This window comes from Neofelis nebulosa, chromosome 17 (assembly GCF_028018385.1).
Source record: "Neofelis nebulosa isolate mNeoNeb1 chromosome 17, mNeoNeb1.pri, whole genome shotgun sequence".
Lineage (NCBI taxonomy): Eukaryota > Metazoa > Chordata > Mammalia > Carnivora > Felidae > Neofelis > Neofelis nebulosa.
Genome location: NC_080798.1, coordinates 1379387 through 1398646, shown reverse-complemented (window position 1 = coordinate 1398646; position 19260 = coordinate 1379387). Strand labels below are relative to the sequence as shown.

At 45.4% G+C, this 19260-nt stretch overlaps 2 protein-coding genes across 5 annotated transcripts; one reads left to right on the top strand and one right to left on the bottom strand.

Moving 5' to 3' along the window:
• The first annotated feature begins 397 nt into the window (after positions 1 to 397).
• Positions 398 to 18364, top strand: LOC131499306 (zinc finger protein 211-like). Of its 4 annotated transcripts, none has more exons than XR_009255795.1 (5): positions 398 to 776; positions 1574 to 1612; positions 4094 to 4220; positions 5411 to 7075; positions 18007 to 18364. XR_009255795.1 is itself a non-coding variant. In XM_058707216.1 (4 exons), the coding sequence occupies exons 1-4, from the start codon at positions 615 to 617 to the stop codon at positions 6649 to 6651; spliced, it is 1569 nt and encodes a 522-aa protein (XP_058563199.1). In that variant the 5' UTR covers positions 398 to 614; the 3' UTR covers positions 6652 to 9045. The 4 variants fall into 4 exon arrangements, 1 of the variants encoding a protein (XP_058563199.1); XR_009255794.1 differs by having other exon boundaries at positions 18004 to 18364; XR_009255796.1 differs by lacking the exon at positions 1574 to 1612 and having other exon boundaries at positions 18004 to 18364.
• LOC131499307 (vomeronasal type-1 receptor 1-like) lies at positions 17970 to 18969 on the bottom strand. Its single transcript, XM_058707217.1, has one exon. It carries the CDS (start codon positions 18897 to 18899, stop codon positions 17970 to 17972), a length of 930 nt encoding a protein of 309 aa, XP_058563200.1. The 5' UTR covers positions 18900 to 18969.
• Between the last annotated feature and the right edge of the window lie 291 nt (positions 18970 to 19260).

Sequence of the window (19260 nt, the reverse complement as noted above, 5' to 3'; positions counted from 1 at the left end):
TCTTCTCTCTCCTGTCCCTGACCTAAAATTCTGAAACTAACAAAACCGACTTCAACGCTTCCGGGTACATTCCTTTAAAAAGCAATAGCATGATGTTTATTAGCTTCCAGCTGCGGAGTGAACACCTTTTGTACCAAGTGACGGAATGAACTGTCCATTTGGATCTGTCTCTTTGGGGGCATCTGAAATAATATTTCTAGCCTCCGAAGCAAGCTCTGCTTCATTGGGTCTAACATATTTCTAAACACTCTGGCGACCAGTTCCAACAACGAACCCAGAAGTATGGGTGTTGCCCTTCCTCAAGGAGTGGAGCCCAGCCCCGCGGTGGCGAGGCCACTTCCCAGCAACCCTCGCACTGCCGCCGCACTTGCCCGGGAGGTAGCTGTGGAGACATCCTTCGCGGAGCCTACGTTGCTGCAGAAATTACACTACCCAGAATGCTCTCCCTGCGCGCCGGGCTGCGCAGAGCCTAGGAAGGCTCAGGAGAGGGCACTTCCGGGAAGGCACGTAATGCCGGGGCGGGACTTCCGGTGTCCTCTTCTTGGCGGTCATTTTGGTTTCTCGGAACTTACATCGGTGTAGAGGTGCTGAAGCACTGGTTTGGGAGCGAGGTGATGGGACCGAGAAAGCGCAAGGGGAGGCGATGTCCCCGCCGCGCAGACTGGCGTCCGCGACTCGCCGGGCTGCCCCGGGCTACCCCGCGCCGGGGTCGGGACAGGGACCGCCGGCCCGGGTGTCCGCTCCGCCCACAGAGTCCGCGCAGGGACCCGGCTGAGGTAAACGCGCGGCCCCCGGACCCTCCCCGCCCTCCCCCACCCAGAACCTTCAGGCCCGAACGCGGGGCGCCTGCTCGCGGCCCGGGTCCCGGTGTCCGGGCCCGGGAGGCGCTCGCGGGCGGGGACCCCGCGTCTGAGCGCCGGCGTGACTGGGTGGGAGCGGGCTGCAGGGGGCGCCGAGGGGGAGGAATCGGGGGTGGGGGGGTCCGCCCTCTGCCGTCGGGAAACAGAGGGTGTGCGGCGGGGGCACTGGCGGGCTGGAGGGGTTGTCCCTTCATGTGAGGACTCTAGATGCGAAAGAGAGTTTTGGCCAAAGGAGGAACACGATCTCTGGGATTTAAAAATTTCCCAAAGGTTGGGGCGCCTGGGTGGCTCAGTTGGTTAAACCTCTGACTTCGACTCAGGTCATGATCTCACCTTTCCTGGGTTCAAGCTGACAGCTCAGAGCCTGGAGCCTGCTTCGGATTCTGTCTGTCTCTCTCTGCCCATCCCCCGATCGCTTGCGCGCGCTCTGCCTGTCAAAAATAAACAATAATAATAATAATAACAATAATAAGTAAAAGTTTCCCAAAGGTTGCTCTTAAAGAGAATAGATTGGAAGGGCGTTGATGAGGACAGTGGGGCGCCGGGAGGTTTCATCTTGAGCAAGGTCACACCCCTGGTAAGAGTCTCACTCGGGCACAAGGGTTTGACAGCTGAGGTCACCTGGCCCTTGAGCGGGGCAGGGGTACAGGGTGATCTGAGCCCATGGAGTCTGGCCATGGTTACCTTCCTCTAAGGCCTGCCTCTCTTCACAGGTTTCTGTGGGTGAAGAAATGCTCATGAGGCCAACACAGGTCAGTGGAGGGAGTCTGCGTCCTGGGGTTAAGGTGTCCTGGGACTCTGCCTGCCATTCTTCCAGGTCTTGGGTCTAGGGGACCTTGGAGAAACCCTGAGCATGGCGTCCTGAGGGGTTCTTGTTTCTGGCAACCAGTTGAAAGAGGTGTGGAAAGTTATCCTAGGAACAGGTACTAATACGTGCAAATACTTGGAGGCGTAATTTAGCGGGGAACGTCCAGGGAACTGAAGGTTTCCTTTTTTTTCCTCATGGAAGCAAGGGGACAGGAGGCAGGACTGGAATGGTTGCCTTTGAGGTCAGGTGTCTATTCTGGAGGCAGTAGGAGGTTGATTAAGAGCAAAGTGATCTTGGGGAGCCTGGGTGGCTCAGTTGGTTAAGCGTCTGACTTCGGTTCAGGTCATGATCTGGCAGTTTGTTTGAGCCCTGTGTCAGGCTCTGTGTTGACAGCTCAGAACCCAGCACCTGCTTCGGATTCTGTGTCTCCCTCTCTCTCTGCCCTTCCCTGACTCACTCTCTGTCTCTGTCTCTGTCTCTGAAAAATAAATAAACATTAACAAAAAAATAGCCATTCTGAAATGGGCCAGGGCTACTGCTTTAAAAAAAAAAAAAAAAAAGAGTCAGGTGATCTTATTCAGGTCTTAACAGGCTTCATCTGGCTGCACAGTGGAGGACGGATGCCGGGATAAGGGAGGGAGGAGGATGACCCAGAAGAATGCTACTGTAATAGGCTGGCTAGTTGAGTGTTATCAGATGTAAACAGTGGCCCTCGAGGTGGGAGAAATGGTTGGATTGTGGATTCATTTTTTTTAAAGTAGGGCCAACTAGACTTTCGGTTGTGAAAAGTGAAGGAGAGAAAGGAAGGAATCAGGGATGACCCTGAAGTTTTTGGTCTCAGCAGCTGGAAGGCCGGAAGCTCCGTCAATGGAGACGAGGTGGTCAGTGGTGGAAGCAGTGTTCGGTGGGGATATCAGCAGGTTTGTTTCAGCCATATGCAGCCTGAGATGTTTCAGAGACCGCCGAGTAGAGGCATTAAGTGGGCAGTTGCACGCACACTTTGGTGGTGGGGGGCAGGTATCAGGCTGGAGCTGTCCCGCAGGTGATTGCTGCTGTGTCAGCCTAGGCGGCGCTGTGGTTCACACTGAGGAGTGGGGATTTTCAAGTCTCAGTGGTGGTCCTCTTAACCGTCCAAGAGGATGGTGTGGGCCAAGAACTGGGTCTCTTGCGTGGGCACCTTGTTGAAGGTAGTCGGTGTTGGGGACACAGGGGAGGGAGAAAAGCGGCCATGAGGAGGGTGTGGGCAAGAAGGATGATCTGGCAGGTTACCAAGGTTTCCAAGAGAGAAATGGACATGAGAAGCATGTGGAGGCAAAGGAGTAATTGAGGCTGGAACTGGTGCTTTTTCACCTTTCTGTGGATTCCCCAGGATTTCGTGTTGACCCTTGGGTGGGACATGAGATGTTTCCGTCAGGATGGTAGGTTATTTCAGAGTCCACTGTGGTCATCTGTGAGTTATTAGGCCTAGGGTAGAAGAGCACTGGGGCTGGGTTTTGAATAAGGTTTAGGTGTGACTGGAGGGGACAGGATGGGCAGCACACAAAGGTGTATCTGAGATGTGGGTGTGGTTCTGGTTGGCGAGGTTGAAGCAAAGAACACAGCTAGCTTTCTCCCTATGAAGGGGAGGCTTTCCCAGCAGGATTCTGGACTGTGCTTAGTAGTAGAAGCCATCAGAGATTGAGTAGTTCTGGATCCTACTTGAGTTTGCTCAGCAAGCAGTGTCTTGTGATGCCTTGTGCCAAGTGACGAGGGGAGAGTCCAGGGGGAAGCCTGTGCTGTGGGGCGGGGAGGTAGCTGTGGTGGTGGAGGGAACGCATCTGTGGGCTCCAGAGATGTAAAAGAGGTGCAGTCTACAGAGCAATGTGCCTGTGAAGAGGGAGTGTGAACTAATGGCCCCAGGGTCCTGATATTGAGGACTTAAGGTTGAAGGGAACGCCCAGATTTGGTTGTCTGGGATGCACAGTCTAGAGGACAACGGGGGTATTGGCAGGAGGAGTGGGGCCCTGTGTGCCAGGCCCAGAGTTTAGATGCTGTTTATCTGATGATCTGCTGTGGTTGCTGAGGGCTGAACAGCAATTAGGGACCATGAGGAGAGAGCACCAGTGGTGCCCATGGGGTAGGGTTTTTTAAGTTTTTTTTTTTTTGTTTGTTTATTTTTGAGAGACAGAGACAGCGTGTGAGCGGGGGAGGGGCAGAGAGAGGGAGACACAGAATCTGAAGCAGGTTCCAGGCTCCGAGCTGTCAGCACAGAAGCCAACATGGGGCTCAAACTCACAAACCGTGAGGTCACGAACTGAGCCGAAGTCAGACACTTAACCGATTGAGCCACCTAGGCGCCCCTAATGGGGTGGTTTTGTTGGGGGAAGAGACTGTGGATCTTTGGGAGAGGGGCTATTTGTGGTTTCATCTGTCTCCATCCTGACAGGACAGTGTGACATTTGAAGACGTGGCCATGTACTTCTCTTGGGAGGAATGGGGTCTCCTCGATGAGGCTCAGAGATGGCTATTCCACAATGTGATGCTGGAGAACTTTGCACTTGTGACCTCCCTGGGTAAGGCCCTCATTCCTACCCCAGGGACCTGGGCTAAGCTCTGCTTTTCTGTTTTTATCCCAGGGGTAGCTGGGTACTTGTCCCATCAGAAACACGGGTGCTGCTTCCTTCCCCATTTCCCGGTTACCTGTTGTTAGGGTTGGGCTGAGTGCACTGCCCCAGGGCCTCACTGGGAAGGATTCACGTGACCAGTAGTCTTGCAGTTATGCTACTGGTTTCCACCTTGCTTGCCCTCTCACTGTCTGGCCGACTCTGTCCAAATCCACACCACCTCCCTGCCCCAGGTTTTGCCCACTTCCTGTAAGTGAGGACATTCCCTTGTCCCTGCCTGTGCCGGGAACTGTGGGCACTGCCATGGTCAGTTCTCACGGGGACTATGGCAGTTCTTGCAGGGTCCTCCTCTGAGGATTGTTTTGGTAATACTAATTTTCTTTCCTGTGGTCTCTTATGTGTTTAGTTGCTCTGGGCCCATGCGGACCACTCATCTGTCCTGCTTTTCCCTTAGGACTTGAATTATGCAGGTCCTATTTAGTTCCTGAACCTCAGGTTGGGGAGGAGAGGCCTGGGTGCTTCACAGGATCAACGTGACTCCAGCCATGACAAGATGGGCTCATCAGGGCTGTGTTCAGATGATACCAGAAACCTGTCCTGTTCCGCTCAAGTCTTGGTGCCACTGGCCACCTCATTTCTACTTCCTTCCCCATTCTTGACACTTGCTGACTTGTCATTTCTACTCTGAATTTGGTTCATTCCCCCTTCTCTGAGCCCCTCTCTTATTGCTTCCTCTGCAGCGCTCTGTCACGTCGCCCTGTACATACCATATCGTGGGGTGTGCACGTATCCTCATGTGGTTCTTAAACACCAGCTCTCTTACACTTGGTTTTCCTGGGCCCAGGTGTGCCCATCTGCACAGTTACGGGCAAGGATTTACCGAGAGCCATTAGCAGAGGAGTGAGCTGTGGATCCTACCGCTCCTCCCTGTGCCACGCCCCCACCATGTGTTCTTCATCTGGTGAGGCCTCCCCACTATGTGACCTTTAGAAGCAGCTTCTTGACCCTGACCCCAACTCCTTTGTCCCAGAAACAGTGCCATCAACTCATCCACTGGTGTATTGGACACACGTTAATGATGGTGCTGCCTCTTCCCACTATTGCGTCTGTGTACTTCACTAGAATTTCTCTGCTTGCAGGTTGTTGGCATGGAGCAGGGGATGGGGAGGCACCTTCTGAGCAGAGTGCTTTTGTAGGAGCGTCGCAGGTTAGAACTCACCAGGCAAGTCCAGATCCCCAGAAGGCACACCTCTGTGAGATATGCGGTCTGGTCCTGAAAGACATTTTGGGTGTGGCTCTGCATCAGAGAACACATCCCCAGCTGAGACCTCACACATGTGGGAGACGGACCAGTTTCATTGCAAACCTTCACCAGCACGGGAAGCAGCACAGTGTAGAGAAACCCCTGAAAAGGGCTTCACTTGTGAAGAGCTGCAGGTTCCATGTGCCAGGGGAGTCCTTCACCTGTGGGGAGGTCAACAAGGACTTCCTCACCGGTTCAGGCGAGCACCAGCACCAGGCCAGTCGTGATGGACAGAAAGCTCACAGTAGCACCATGTGTGGGGAAGCTGTTCACAGTGGGAAAAGCCATCACAGTTGGTGTGAAGACAAGAAAGCCTTCAGCCACAAATGCTCTCTTGCTCAACACCAGAGTGTCCATGCCCAAGAAAAGCCTTACAAATGCAGTGAATGTGGGAAATCCTTCACCCGAAGGTTTAACCTCTTGCAGCATCAGAAAGTCCACACTGGAGAAATGCCCTATAAATGTAATGAATGTGGAAAATTCTTCACCAATATCTTCGGTTTCATTCAGCACCAAAGAACTCACACTGGGGAAAAGCCTTACAAGTGCAGCAGATGTGGAAAATTCTTTGGCCAAAAGTCTACCCTTACTGTACATGAGAGAATTCACACTGGAGAAAAGCCCTATGGGTGCAGTGAATGTGGGAAATTCTTTAGACATAGCTCCAGCCTCATTAAACATCAGAGAGTTCACACTGGAGTGAGGCCTTATAAGTGTGGTGAATGTGGAAAATGTTTTGCTGACAACTCCTGCCTCATTAAACACCGTAGAATTCACACTGGAGAAAGGCCTTATGAGTGCAAGGAGTGTGGGAAACTTTTTAGCCAAAGTTTTGGACTCACTCAACACCAGAGAGTTCACACTAGAGAAAGACGTTATGAGTGCAGGATATGTGGGAAATCCTTAACCCGCAAATCCTACCTCATTCAACACAACAGAGTTCACGCTAGAGACAGGGCTCCCGAGTGCAGGGAACATGGGGAATTCTTCAGTGACACCCAGTTTGCTCAACACCAAAAAATTCACATCCGAGAACGGCCTCATGAGTGCGACAAATGCGCAAAAGGTTTCAGCTGAAGGCCTAACCTCATTCACCACCACACAGGAAGTCTGTATACATGCAGCAAATGTGGGAAAGTCTTCAGTCAGCGGCCTGCTCTGATTGAGCACCAGAACGTTCACAGTGCAGGTGGGCTTTATGAGTGCACTGAATGTGAGAAAGCCTTCAGCCAGAGATGTGACCTCATTTGACACAAAAAAGTCCACACTGGAGAAAGACCTCATTGAGTGCAGTGAATGTGGAAAAGCCTTCAGCCAAAAGTCTCCCGTCATCAGGCACCGGGAAGTTCACACAGAGCAAAGCCATGGCCGTGTAGGGAACAGGCCGTTTACCTGTTTGATATAAAGACATTGGAGGAGAGCCTTCGTGAAGGAGACATCTTCCTGAAGTTGAACTCCTGCATCTTAAAACACCACAGGGAAGATTCCCTGTATATTCCAGGTATGTGGGAAGCTTCCAGGAGCCACTCTTCCTAACCTGGGTGGGGCGCTTGCCGAGATTGTGTCACTGCCAGTTTCTGTGGTGTAAGTCCTGTGAACTCTACTGTCTGAAATGCCCAGGCTCCCGTGGTATTTACGGAAGTAGACCTCAGATTTCTCTGGGGAAAATGAGCAACTTGAGCCTTTAGGGGGACATCATTACCTTCTCTTTAATTTGTCACATTCTTGACGCAGTTTTCTCCCAAAAGACCTTATTTGTGTTCTGTTGGTGACTTGAAGAGGAAATTTGTCTTCATGGACATTGTTTTCATGACACTTGTGGTGGATTTTCCAGTCTCCATGTCACCAACCTGTACACGGGCTCACTTTGCTATGGTTTGTGCAGTAAAAAAGGCCTTATTGTTCAAGCCACCTTTTGTCTTGGGGGTTGTATTCACTAACAGGTGCTTTGAAAACATGCAGGGGTGAACAGCTTGCGTGGGAGTCCCAAACTTTGGTGCGCCTCAGAAGAGACCGTGTAATGGCAGAGGACGGCTCTTCAGTTCGGGCCTAGTTCACACTGTTGCCCGTGGCCTCCAAGGAAAGACTGTAGGGTTTGTACAACTGATTGGCAGCCTGAATGCCAAGGTCTTTTTGCAGGCCCAGAGGTCACACTGATGCGCAGGCACTGGTGACAGTATCCGGTGCTTCCGGGACTAGTTTCTTTGCTTATGGTGCATATTCTGTGATGACCGCATGGTGAAGGGGAGTTTTCTTCCCCAGGTCCTTCAGAGGAGCCACGTGCCCTGATGTCTAGAGTTTTGTAAAGTAGTGTCACTGATCCTAAAGCTGTAGGGCCCAGGGAATACCGTCATTGGTGCACAGACATCGCGTTGACAGGGAGAGGTAGAGCCTGCAGCGAACAGGTGGGCCGTGCCTCTTCTAAAAGTGTACCCACAGCTGCTGCAGTGACTGTGGCTGTGGCTCTGTAGGGTGGGCACGTACCTTCGGGCCTGTGTGTCTTGGGTAGCTGAGGTCATTTGCATAGAAAGTAAAGGTTTTGTGGATTCTTGTGGCTTTCTGGGCTGTTGACCTTAGAAGACTTACTAGACATGTAGGAGAACAAGCATAGGGACGGGAGATCTCACAGTCCAGTGGTATGGCCTCTGTGACTAAGGCAGAAACATCCTTCATTGCTCAACGGTATTTGCTATTCCTGAGGTAAGGCATTCCTCCTAAAGCGTTAGCAGAGAGTGATGGATGGGGCGCCTGGGTGGCTCAGTCAGTTAAGCATCTGACACTTGATTTCAGCTCAGGTTATGATCTCACAGTTCATGAGTTTGAGCACCATGTCGGGCTCTGCTGTAAGAGCGCAAAGCCTGCTTGGGATTCTCTCTTTCTCTCTCTCTCTCTCTGCCCTTCCCCCATGCTTGCTCGCTCTCTCAAATATAAACATTAAAAAAAAAAGAGGAGGTGATGGAGATAGTAGAGGGTTGACAAACCTGATTTTTTATAAAGAGGGGGAGATCCATACTTTATTTTGAATGTTTGCTTAACCATTAAGTTATTGCACATGAAGTAAATTGCACGTATTTGAAGTGTATAAATTGGTATTTTGTATAAATAAGTTTTTGACAAGTATAATCCATGAAATCATCGTAATTGTGATAATAAACATAAGTCCCACACGTGTTTAACTCCTGCTTGTTATTAATCTCTTTCCCTGCCCTCTCTGGCTCTCTGGGCAAACCTGGATTTACTTTCCTTTACAATAGACTACATTTTCTAGAATTCTAGACGATTGGAATTTTTCTGGTTTCATATATGCTGCATAATTAGAGATTCAAAAAAATGGTTTGTTCTTTCACTGCTGAGTAGTATTCTCTGGTGTGACTCTACTGCTGTCTGACGTTCTGTTCCTCTGTTCATTGACATCTGGGTTTCCAGGTTTGGGCTGTTACAAATAAAGCTGCTATGAAAATTCACGTATAAGTCTTTATACAGATACATGTTTCATTTCTCTTGTGTTACTTCCTCTGAGTGCAGTGCTTGAAGCGTAGGGTAGGTAAATATTTAACTTTTTAAGAAATTGCCAAACTGATGTGAAATGGTTATTTCTTTTCATATTTCCTACCATCAGTGTATGAGAGTTTCACTACCTTCCTGGTTCCTGTGAGGCATGGAAATTTCCACTTAATCTTTCCCTCCCTAGGGTCCATTTGCAAGAATGTAAATCCACTCAGATCCAGGCTTGAACTGGCTCCTCAGCAACAGTACCACTACACATGCTGCCTATAATCTGGTCCCTTTGGTTTGGTGGTGTCCTATGTGACAAGCATAGCAGGAGGTGACAGAATGTTTGCCAGATTTCTTACACTATCTATGTGAGGAGTAATCTCTCTCAATCTGTTTGGCCTTGTGGTTTCCTTACTAGACAAGGCTATGGCAGATTGGCAAGCAAAGCCTAGCAGCTGCTACTGCAGCAAGATTACTTGACTGTTGGACACCCCCCTTTTCATTACCATGACTTCCTGGTTTCTTCATATCTAGTGAAGAAGGCATTGTTTGGCCTTACCTTTCAAAGTTACTTGTAACCACAACCATTGTAAAAGGGGCTACCTATAACACTGGAAAAACATACATTGTAAAAGACTAAAATGTCTCTAAGATAAAATGTAGTAGTGGTTTTCAAAGTGAGGAGGATATCAGTAATATAGTACAATGTAAAAGTTGTGATAGTTGGGTCACCTGGGTGGTTCAGTTCGTTAAGCATCTGACTTGATTTTGGCTCAGGTCATGGTCTCACAGTTGTGAGATCGAGCCCTGTGTTGGGTTCTGCGCTGAGCATGGAACCTGCTCAAGATTCTTTCCCTCCCTCTGCCCTTCCTGCGCTCTCGCAGGTGCATGCTCTCTCTCAAAAACTGTAAAAGTAAACTTTAAAAGTTGTGATATGTGGAAACATGGGACGTCAGATACAATGGTTTGGTAAAGAACACAACATAGACAGGATAAATGATAATGCCTATACAACTAAAAAATAGCAGGGATGTCTGGCTGGCTCAGTGGGTAGAGCACGTGACTCTTCGTCTTAGGGTTGTGAGTTCAAGCTCCATATTGGGTGTAGAGCTTAATTTAAAAAAGAAAGAAATACCAGATGGAGGAAATCTCAAAAGCCATTGGAAAGGGGTAAAGCCATTGGAAATTTTAAAGGAAAGCCAAACATCTTAAGACATGAAAGGAGAAGCAGACCTATAGATAATGAAACACAAAGAAGGAGGAAGTTACTGAGGGAGACTGTTTACAAAAGGGAAACATGCTGTTTAGACCCATTGTAATACGGAGAATCAAGGACAGGAGAAAGTTATGCACATGTACAGTAGGAAATATAGAGGAACAAGAATCTTTTTGAGCTCTTCCCTTTCCACAGTTAGTGAATGCAAATGTACCATGAAATAAATGTTTTTTAAATATTGAAGTAAAAATTATGTGTATCAAGAATATCCTCAGCCAGCCGACAGACACATGAAAAGATGCTCAACATCACTAATGAGTGATGTGCAAATCAAAACCACAATGAGCTATCACCATACACCTGTCATAATGGCTAAAATCAGAAACGCAAAAGGCAACAAGTGTTGGCAAGGATGTGGAGGAGAAAGGCACCCTCCAGCACTCTTGGTGAGAATGCAAACTGGTGCAGCTGTTGTGGAAAACAATAGGAAGATTACAGAAAATATTAAAAGCAGGATTACCGTATGATCCAGTAATTCCACTACTGGGCATTTACTCAAAGAATACGAAAACATGAATTTGAAAAGATACAGGCATCCCTATGTTTATGGCAGCATTATTTACAATAGCCAACATCTAGAAATAGCCAGTGTCTATCAGTAGATGAATCAATAAAGATGTGTGTGTGTATACAATGTGTGTATAATATGTATATGTGTGTATGTACATCTTCAGGATGTATAGGAATGTTAGCCATAAAGAATGAAATGTCATTTGCAACAACATGGATGAATCTGAAGGGTATAATTCTAGGTGAAATAAGTCAGAGAAAGACAAATACCATTTAATTTCACTCATGGAATTTAAGAAACAAAACAGGTCCCTGGGTGGCTCAGTTGAGTAAGCATTCAACTCTTGATTTTGGCTCAGGTCATCATCTCATGACTCGTGAGTTCGTGCCCCTCATCAGGCTCTGCACTGACAGCACAGAGCCTGTTTGAGATTTTCTCTGCCCCTTCCCCTCTCAAAGGTGCTCTCACACACTCTGTATTTAATGTTTAAATAAAACATTAAAAAATATAGAGAACTGCTGAATCACTGTATTGTACACCTGAAATTAATATAACACTGTACCTGAATTACACTGGAATTAAGTTAATTGAAAAAACCTTAAAATATTTTGAAAAGATAGAATGGGCTAAGTAGTAAATAAAGTTTCAAAAGAAATGTCCTCAGCCAATATGCATGCCATTTGAAAGAAAAAGCAATCAAAATATTTGTGGGCATAAGGGTGCCTGGGTGGCTCAGTCAGTTGAGCATCAGAGTCTTGATTGCGGCTCAGGTCATGATCTCACGGTTGGGTAGTTCGAGCCCCACATTGGGCTCTGCACTGATGGTGCAGAGCCTGCCTAGGATTCTCTTACTCTCCCTCTCATTGTTCCTCCTCTGCTCACTCCCTATCTCTCTCTGTCAAAATAAATAAGTAAACATTTAAAAATATATATATTTGTGGGCATATTAGACCTCAGAATTTTTTTTTTCCAAACTAGGAATCTGCCATAATGACTCTTAAAAACTAATATTCAAATTAGAAAAAAACAAGCAGGATGGTGAAATGGGGCTGGGATGTAAGGATAATCCATATCCTGATAATGTTTTTTACTATTTAAAAAAATAATAATTTTGCAGACATACACAATTTCAAAGTAAATTCTGGTTTGGTTGATAGTTTTAAGAGAAAGAGTTGCAAGTGCTGAAATGCTTATTTTAAGTTTTTATTTTGTTGACTCTTGTTACTCTGGTTGAAGTTGACAGTTGGTTTTTAAAACTTACGGGCGCCTGGGTGGCGCAGTCGGTTAAGCGTCCGACTTCAGCCAGGTCACGATCTCGCGGTCCGTGAGTTCGAGCCCCGCGTCAGGCTCTGGGCTGATGGCTCGGAGCCTGGAGCCTGTTTCCGATTCTGTGTCTCCCTCTCTCTCTGCCCCTCCCCCGTTCATGCTCTGTCTCTCTCTGTCCCAAAAATAAATTAAAAAACGTTGAAAAAAAAAATTAAAACTTACAATTCGGGGCACCTGGGTGGCTCAGTCGGTTAAGTGTCCGACTTCAGCTCAGGGCATTATCTCACAGTTCGTGAGTTCGAGCCCCACGTTGGGCCTGGAGCCTGCTTCGGATTCTTTGTCTCCCTCTCTCTCTGCCCCTCCCCTGCTGATGCTCTGTCTCTCTCTGTCTCAAACATAAATAAAAACATTTAAAAAAGAAGTTAAAACTTACAATTCACAGGAAAAATAAACATCAAGACACATTTAGAAGGTAAAGAAAAAAAGATAAGGTGGATTGTTCTTCAGAAATTAGGGCTTGTTACAAAACTAAAAATGACAGTTTGATATTAGATATTTGCAGAGTTACACATACAGATCAGTGGGGACCATGTAGAGTTTAGAAGGAGATCCACATACATCTGGACAATCACTTGATTTATGATAGACTATGTTACAGAACCTGGTGTGGGAGGGAACTTCTCTAAAGAAATATGTTCTAATGTGCATCAAAACATGGACGAAAACTTAACACAGCTGCATTGTTACTCCCAACACGTGAAAGCAATACAAAGGTCCATCACTGTAGAATAGAAATCGTGATACGGTGTAATGGGCCCTCAGATCAATGTGATGCTTAAAACATAATATTGGAGGAAAACATTAACTAGAACTATACAATAAACAATATAGCTCTAAGAAAAACATCTAGTGAAATGTCTCTCTGGGGAGGTGGTTGATGTTGCTGAAGCCGAGCAGCTGGGAACGCCTGGCCCGCTCAGGGTGGACAGCCACCTGCTGCTTTTGCTCGTACTTCTCCGCCTTCTCAGAGACCATGACCACCTGTTATGGGTCTGATCAGATGCTTTGATTGTGTCTGCTCAGCCATAGATTACTCCCGCTACATGCTTCAACAAGCTCTGTTTTCCCCCTGAGAACACTCTTTAAACAGTGTAATGAATTGTGATGTCTATTGATGATTGATATGATTTTCCCAATAAATACGAGAATGAGGAGTTTGGGGCAACCATCCTTCCAAACTGTCGTCCCCTGCTCCCTTTCTCTTGCAGCTGACTTGTTTCTGCCTCATTTTTCTCCCGTGTGCCGTTAGGAAAGTGGAATATGGTGCCCTCAACAGCAATGAAAATGGATGATACAGACACATTGAACAGCATAAATGAATCTTACTGACATGGGTTGGGCAAAAGAAATAAATGCATAATATATGATTTCACTCATATAAATGTCAATAATATACAAAAACAAACTATAGTTTTAGAATTTATGCATAGTAAGGAAAACTATTGAGAAAATCCAGAAGGGGCACCTGTGTGGCTCAGTTGGTTAAGCTTCCAATTTTGTCTCAGGTCATGATCTCAGTTCATGAATTCGAGCCCCATGTCGGGAGCTGTGCTGACAGCTCAGAGCCTGGAGCCTGCTTCGGATTCTGTGTTCTCCCCCCACCCCCCGCCCCACTCCCAACTTGCACTCTGTCTCTCAAAAATGGATAAGCGTTAAAAATTTCTTTAAGTCCAAAAGATGCCGACTTTAAAAATCTGAATGTTGCTTTCCTCTTGGAGAAGGTGTAGACCGTGTCTGGGATGGAGCACTTGACATGGCAGGGCACACTACAAGTATACTTTGTATTTCCCTCAGTGGCAGATACAGAAGTATCTATTTTAGGAACATTTGTTAAATTCTAAATATATATATTTAATATATATACATATATAATATTCTAAATATACTTAATATATATACATATATATAATATATGTATAATAATTCCTGTAGTAATGTTACATTTCATAATAAAAGTGTAAAGAAAAAAATGGGGTAAACATAAGTGTGGTCCTTAAATTATAGCACCAAAAAACATAAATAAAATGTAAGAATTAAAAATTTTTTTTTTAATGTTTATTTATTTTTGAGACAGAGAGAGACAGAGCATGAACGGGGGAGGGGCAGAGAGAGAGGGAGACACAGAACTGGAAGCAGGCTCCAGGCTCCGAGCCATCAGCCCAGAGCCCGACGCGGGGCTCGAACTCACGGTCCGTGAGATCGTGACCTGAGCTGAAGTCGGACGCTCAACCGACTGAGCCACCCAGGCGCCCCAAAATGTAAGAATTTAATGGAGATGAATTATACATAACCTGAACAGAGCTGAAAAGAGAAAAAAAAAAGGAAATGGGAAACCAAAAAGGTTGAATGTTAGATTTAACTAGCAGGTTTCTCTTGAGTGAGACTGCTGTCATGAGGGGCAAGGCATGAAACATAAACACAATCAGTATCCCTATCAGTGTTCACAGACCCAGAAAGTGATAGCTTGGCTGAAAATCAGGTGAAACACAGATCAGTCCATAAAATGCAAAAGAAACACCTTTCCCCAAATGATTCATTCAACTTCAGAAACAGGATGATCAGTTACTTGGGAGCAAAGTATTTCCATTAAAAACGGGGTCTGGAACTTGGACAAACAAGGTTGAGTCGAGTGGTGCTGTGGAATGATGGCTGGAGTTCATAGGCTGTAAATGTGTTTTCTCATCTTCCAGATGGACATGAGGATAGTTAGCTTGTATGTATGAGCAAATTGTTAGTAAACCCATAAAGATAAAATAATTTCAGGCGCACTGTTAGAAAATATGAAATCTGCCATAGAGCATACAGACCAGTAAGGTCAAGGGACAGACATGCAGGTGAGGAAGGAACTGAGGGCAGCGGGCATAAGCACAGGTCTCCCAGAGCTCACTGGGAGGTGGATCTGCCTGAGTCAGAGAGGTGGGGTCATCACAGATAAGGAAACTGCTGTATCTTCTGTGGCTTCGTTGATCAACTGTATGGATTAGGTGTCCTTGGGCTAAGGCTCAGTTATAGATACGATGTATTCTCATCAACTATTCAGGAATTAATTGGTCTAAGAATTACCTTAGGACTAGAGAAGACAGAAGTTAGTGGTGACTGGTAATTAGAAAGCATTTAATCAGGGTGGTTTAGAGAAACACACCCTGACCTGATAGCGGGGACTGTGTGAATGGATATAATGGGAACGATAAGGCCTCTTCAGAGACTATTGTGCAAACTTGAGCTCAAGAAAGAGTTGCACAGTTCATGAAATTTTTATAAAAATTAATTGGACTTAAGGAGGCCTTTAAATGTCATTTTCTGTGTGCAAATAAATAAGGTTATACTTTCTCGAAGACAGCATTCAGTCCTAGGATTTATCAAAATTAACTATAAAATACAGTAAAACCTTGGTTTACGAGTATAATTTGTTCCAGAAACATGCTTGTAATCCAAAGCACTTGTATATCAAAGTGAATTTCCCCATAAAAAATAATGGAAACTCAGATGATTCATTTCACAACCCAAAAATATTCAAATAAAAATGATTACAATACTGTAATATAATACAAAATATAAAGAAAAATAAATTAACCTGCACTTACCTTTGAAAACCTTCATGGCTGGTGTGAGGGAGATGAGAGGAGAGTTATTGTGTAGGACAACTTTCGTTATAACAGAATCACTGCTGTCTGTTGGCTCAATGGAATCTTTTTCTGCACAGGGGTCATTGTATATGCTCGCATGGATATTGACTGCAGTATAATGTTAATACACTCTTGTCATATACTATGTTACATTAAACATATAAGGCAATATGGCAGCAGAGGAAAGGGTCTATATCTGCAGGCAGCCTGACCTAGAATGAAGCAAAGCCTTCCTAAGCTTTCTCTTGTATGGATAAGCAAATGACTGTCCACAGGTGCTTTGAAGTGACAAAAAATACACTAGTACCAGTTGTAGGCAACTTCCAGCATTCTGAAAAATCACTGATTTCTGCCAAATACCATGGCCTGAGACTGAGCATTTGAGCATGGGAGACAATCACCCACGATCCTGCAGAGAGAGAGGGAGAGGGAGAGAGAGAGAAGAACCATTGGTTCAGTTGTAATCATGTAACGTTTGGCATCATGTACTACTGTATTGCAAGACATTGCTTGCTCATTTATAAAGTTAAAATGTATTAGAAATGTTTGCTTCTTTTGTGGAACGAACACTCACATAACAAGTTACTCACAAACCAAGGTTTTACTGTAGTTGTAAAATTGCCTGGACTCTTCAGCAAAATTAAAAGATTGAATTAAAATCCTAAAGACACAGGGCGCCTGGGTGGCTCAGTCAGTTAAGCATGTGACTCTTGATTTCAGGTCAGGTCATGATCTCATGGTTTGTGAGTTTGAGCCCCGTGTCAGGCTCTGTGCTCACAGTTTAGAGGCTGCTTGGGATTCTCTGTCTCTCCCTCTCTCTCTGCCCTCCCCCCAGCTCTCTCCCTCTCTCTTTCTCTCCCTCTCTCTCAAACTAAACTAAACTAAACTAAACTAATATAAAATAAGATAAAATCCTTAAGGACAATATGAACAGCGTGAACTAAATAGAGAAAAATAGGCCAGTGGGGAAAAAAAGAACTCTTATATTTGATACTAAATGTGAGAAATAGAGTGAAAAATGCTTAAGCTCTTGAAATTTTGTCTTTTGTTTGTTTATTTTATTTTAGGGGGAGTGCAAGCAGGGGAGAGAGGTGGAGAGAGAGAGAAAGAGAATCTTAAGCAGGCTCCACGCTCAGCACAGAGCCTGATGCAGGGCTCGATCCCACGACCTTGGGATCATGACTTGAGCCGAAATCAAGATGGGATGTTCAACCGACTGAGCCACCCAGGTGTCCCTGCCTTTTGTTTAAAATAAATGCCAATGACTGAAGGTTGGAAACACACTAGGTTTGAGAACCATTAAACCATAATATTTTAACCAAAATTGGGAGTCAAATGGAAGTTTATTAAAATGAAACACATTTTATTATGTATGTACTAAATGACATCTAAAAAGCAAAGGTGATGATTCACACATGTTCCTACACCTCTTCATTGACCTTTGTCATTGTTAGGACAAAGTTTAGAATTTTTCTCTGATCTGTGGTATTCTGCCACAAACACTACAGTTTTGTTGTTTATTAAGGTTGCGTGTACAGGGGTGCCTGGGTGGTTCAGTCTGTTGAGCGTCCAACTTTGGCTCAGGTCATAATCTTGCTGTCCGTGAGTTCAAGCCCCGCATCAGGCTCTGTGCTGACACCTCGGAGCCTGGAGCCTGTTTCAGATTCTGTGTCTCCCTCTTTCTCTGCCCTTCCCCTGCTCACGCTCTCTCTCTCTCTGTCAAAAATAAATAAACATTAAAAAAAAAAAAAAGGTTGCATGTACATTCCCCATATGGGCCATTCCAGATCTTTTCCCTGATTGATACAGTCTCATTCACTTATGTTTAGGGAAAAAACCTATTACAACTATTGAGAAGCCCTTACTAGATATAGGTGACATTTTACTTATGTTGGCAAACTTGGTAGTTCTCATACACTATACTCTGTAAAGGACCTTAAACTTCTTAGTTGAGGAATACAGCCTGTGTATGTTAGGGTAATAATTGCATATTGTGTAAATCTATTTTGGCTCTACTGTGCCTGTATGAGAGTGGGGTGTTAATCACTGGATATCACAGATTCCTAGAATTGTAACTAGCACCAAATAGTCACGTATATTTTAATGAAGGGTGAAACTAAAAATAGATTTATCTGCACAGATCAAAAGATATACACCTGTTTTACCAGATTAAGGAAATTGTTTTCCTTGTCCAGCAGGCAAAGCAGAACCGGGAGACATGCACATCACTGCTGATGAACACAAATGGGCTGAATGTTGGAAAACTTGATGCTGCAAACACACTGATGTTTACTAGCCACTCGTTTGGACTCTGAATAAATGTTATGCAAAGAGACAAAATGGCAGAGAGACAGTAACAGCAGATGAAGGAGCTCACCAGCATCAGGATGGTTTGTGTGGCTCTGGCCTCATGGGAGGATCTGGGGGAAAGGCTGCGGCTGTGAATGTGTTGGACTCGCTGCTTGTGCCTGAGCAGGACAAGGACCATGGAGCCACTGGCCCACACCATGATGCTCAAAAACACAAAGTCAAAATAAAAATATATGACAGCATTTAGTGAGCCTCCAAGTTTATCTTGTGGTAGTTTAGAACAGTAGACAAATATATTTTTTAAAGTCAGGTTTTTGCTGTTCACTGGCCCAGTGATTTTCATTGGCGTGTAGATATTTAACAGGAGATGCAAGATCCAGCAGAGGAAACAGCAGAAGCCAATGCATTTTGGAGACGTTCTGAGCCCCATCACCCCAGAGATTTTAGGATGAAGCTTACTGGCCTGGTAGCCACTCAACAGGCAGGTGATGCTGAGGGCAACTCCTCTGCTCACCCTGTGTACATAGAAGACAACTTTACATCCAGTGTCATCTAGGAAAGATTTCCATCCAAAAGCTGCCATGGTCTGAGGGATCCCTTTGGAGAAAAGCACCAAGTTGTTGGCTAAGACCAGTTGGTTGAGAATCAAGTCTTTGGGTTTCAACTTGTGTCCTGTGAGCAAAGTGAAGGTATAAATACCAAAGAGGAGGGAATTTCCCAGGATCCCCAGTGCTGCCTGAATGAGGAAGATAATCCCCATTTCCAAGTTGGAAGAGCCCATCAATTTCAAGTGGAAATTGGTCTTAACTGGGGCAGAAGATCTGGAGGAAATCCAAAATATATGTATTACTATCTTCATGTTTCCTGTGGGGCTTTCCATAAACCACATTTTTTCTGCATAGAGGACATTCAGAATATGTCCTTAAAAGCAACAAAAGGGTCGGATAGTGGTTATTTAAAGGAGATTTTACTACGTCACTGTAGATAAGATGTTTCTCCAAGGATGCACACCAATTGACAGCAACCTTTAGGCCTTGGGTTATTGAAGGAGGAGGGAGTCGTGGCATATTTAGACATAAACATTCACATCAACTTTATAGGCAGATGGATTTGTTTAAAATGTTTAGATACAGTTGTAATTT

What these genes read in the sequence shown, in the direction of transcription:
- LOC131499307 (XM_058707217.1), bottom strand. Translation starts at nt 18,899, where the DNA reads ATGGGCTCTTCCAACTTGGAAATGGGGATTATCTTCCTCATTCAGGCA.
- LOC131499306 (XM_058707216.1), top strand. Translation starts at nt 615, where the DNA reads ATGGGACCGAGAAAGCGCAAGGGGAGGCGATGTCCCCGCCGCGCAGAC. An exon ending in CGCGCAGGGACCCGGCTGAG is followed by an intron (nt 777 to 1,573) that starts GTAAACGCGCGG and finishes CTCTCTTCACAG; the next exon opens with GTTTCTGTGGGTGAAGAAAT. An exon ending in TGCACTTGTGACCTCCCTGG is followed by an intron (nt 4,221 to 5,410) that starts GTAAGGCCCTCA and finishes CTCTGCTTGCAG; the next exon opens with GTTGTTGGCATGGAGCAGGG.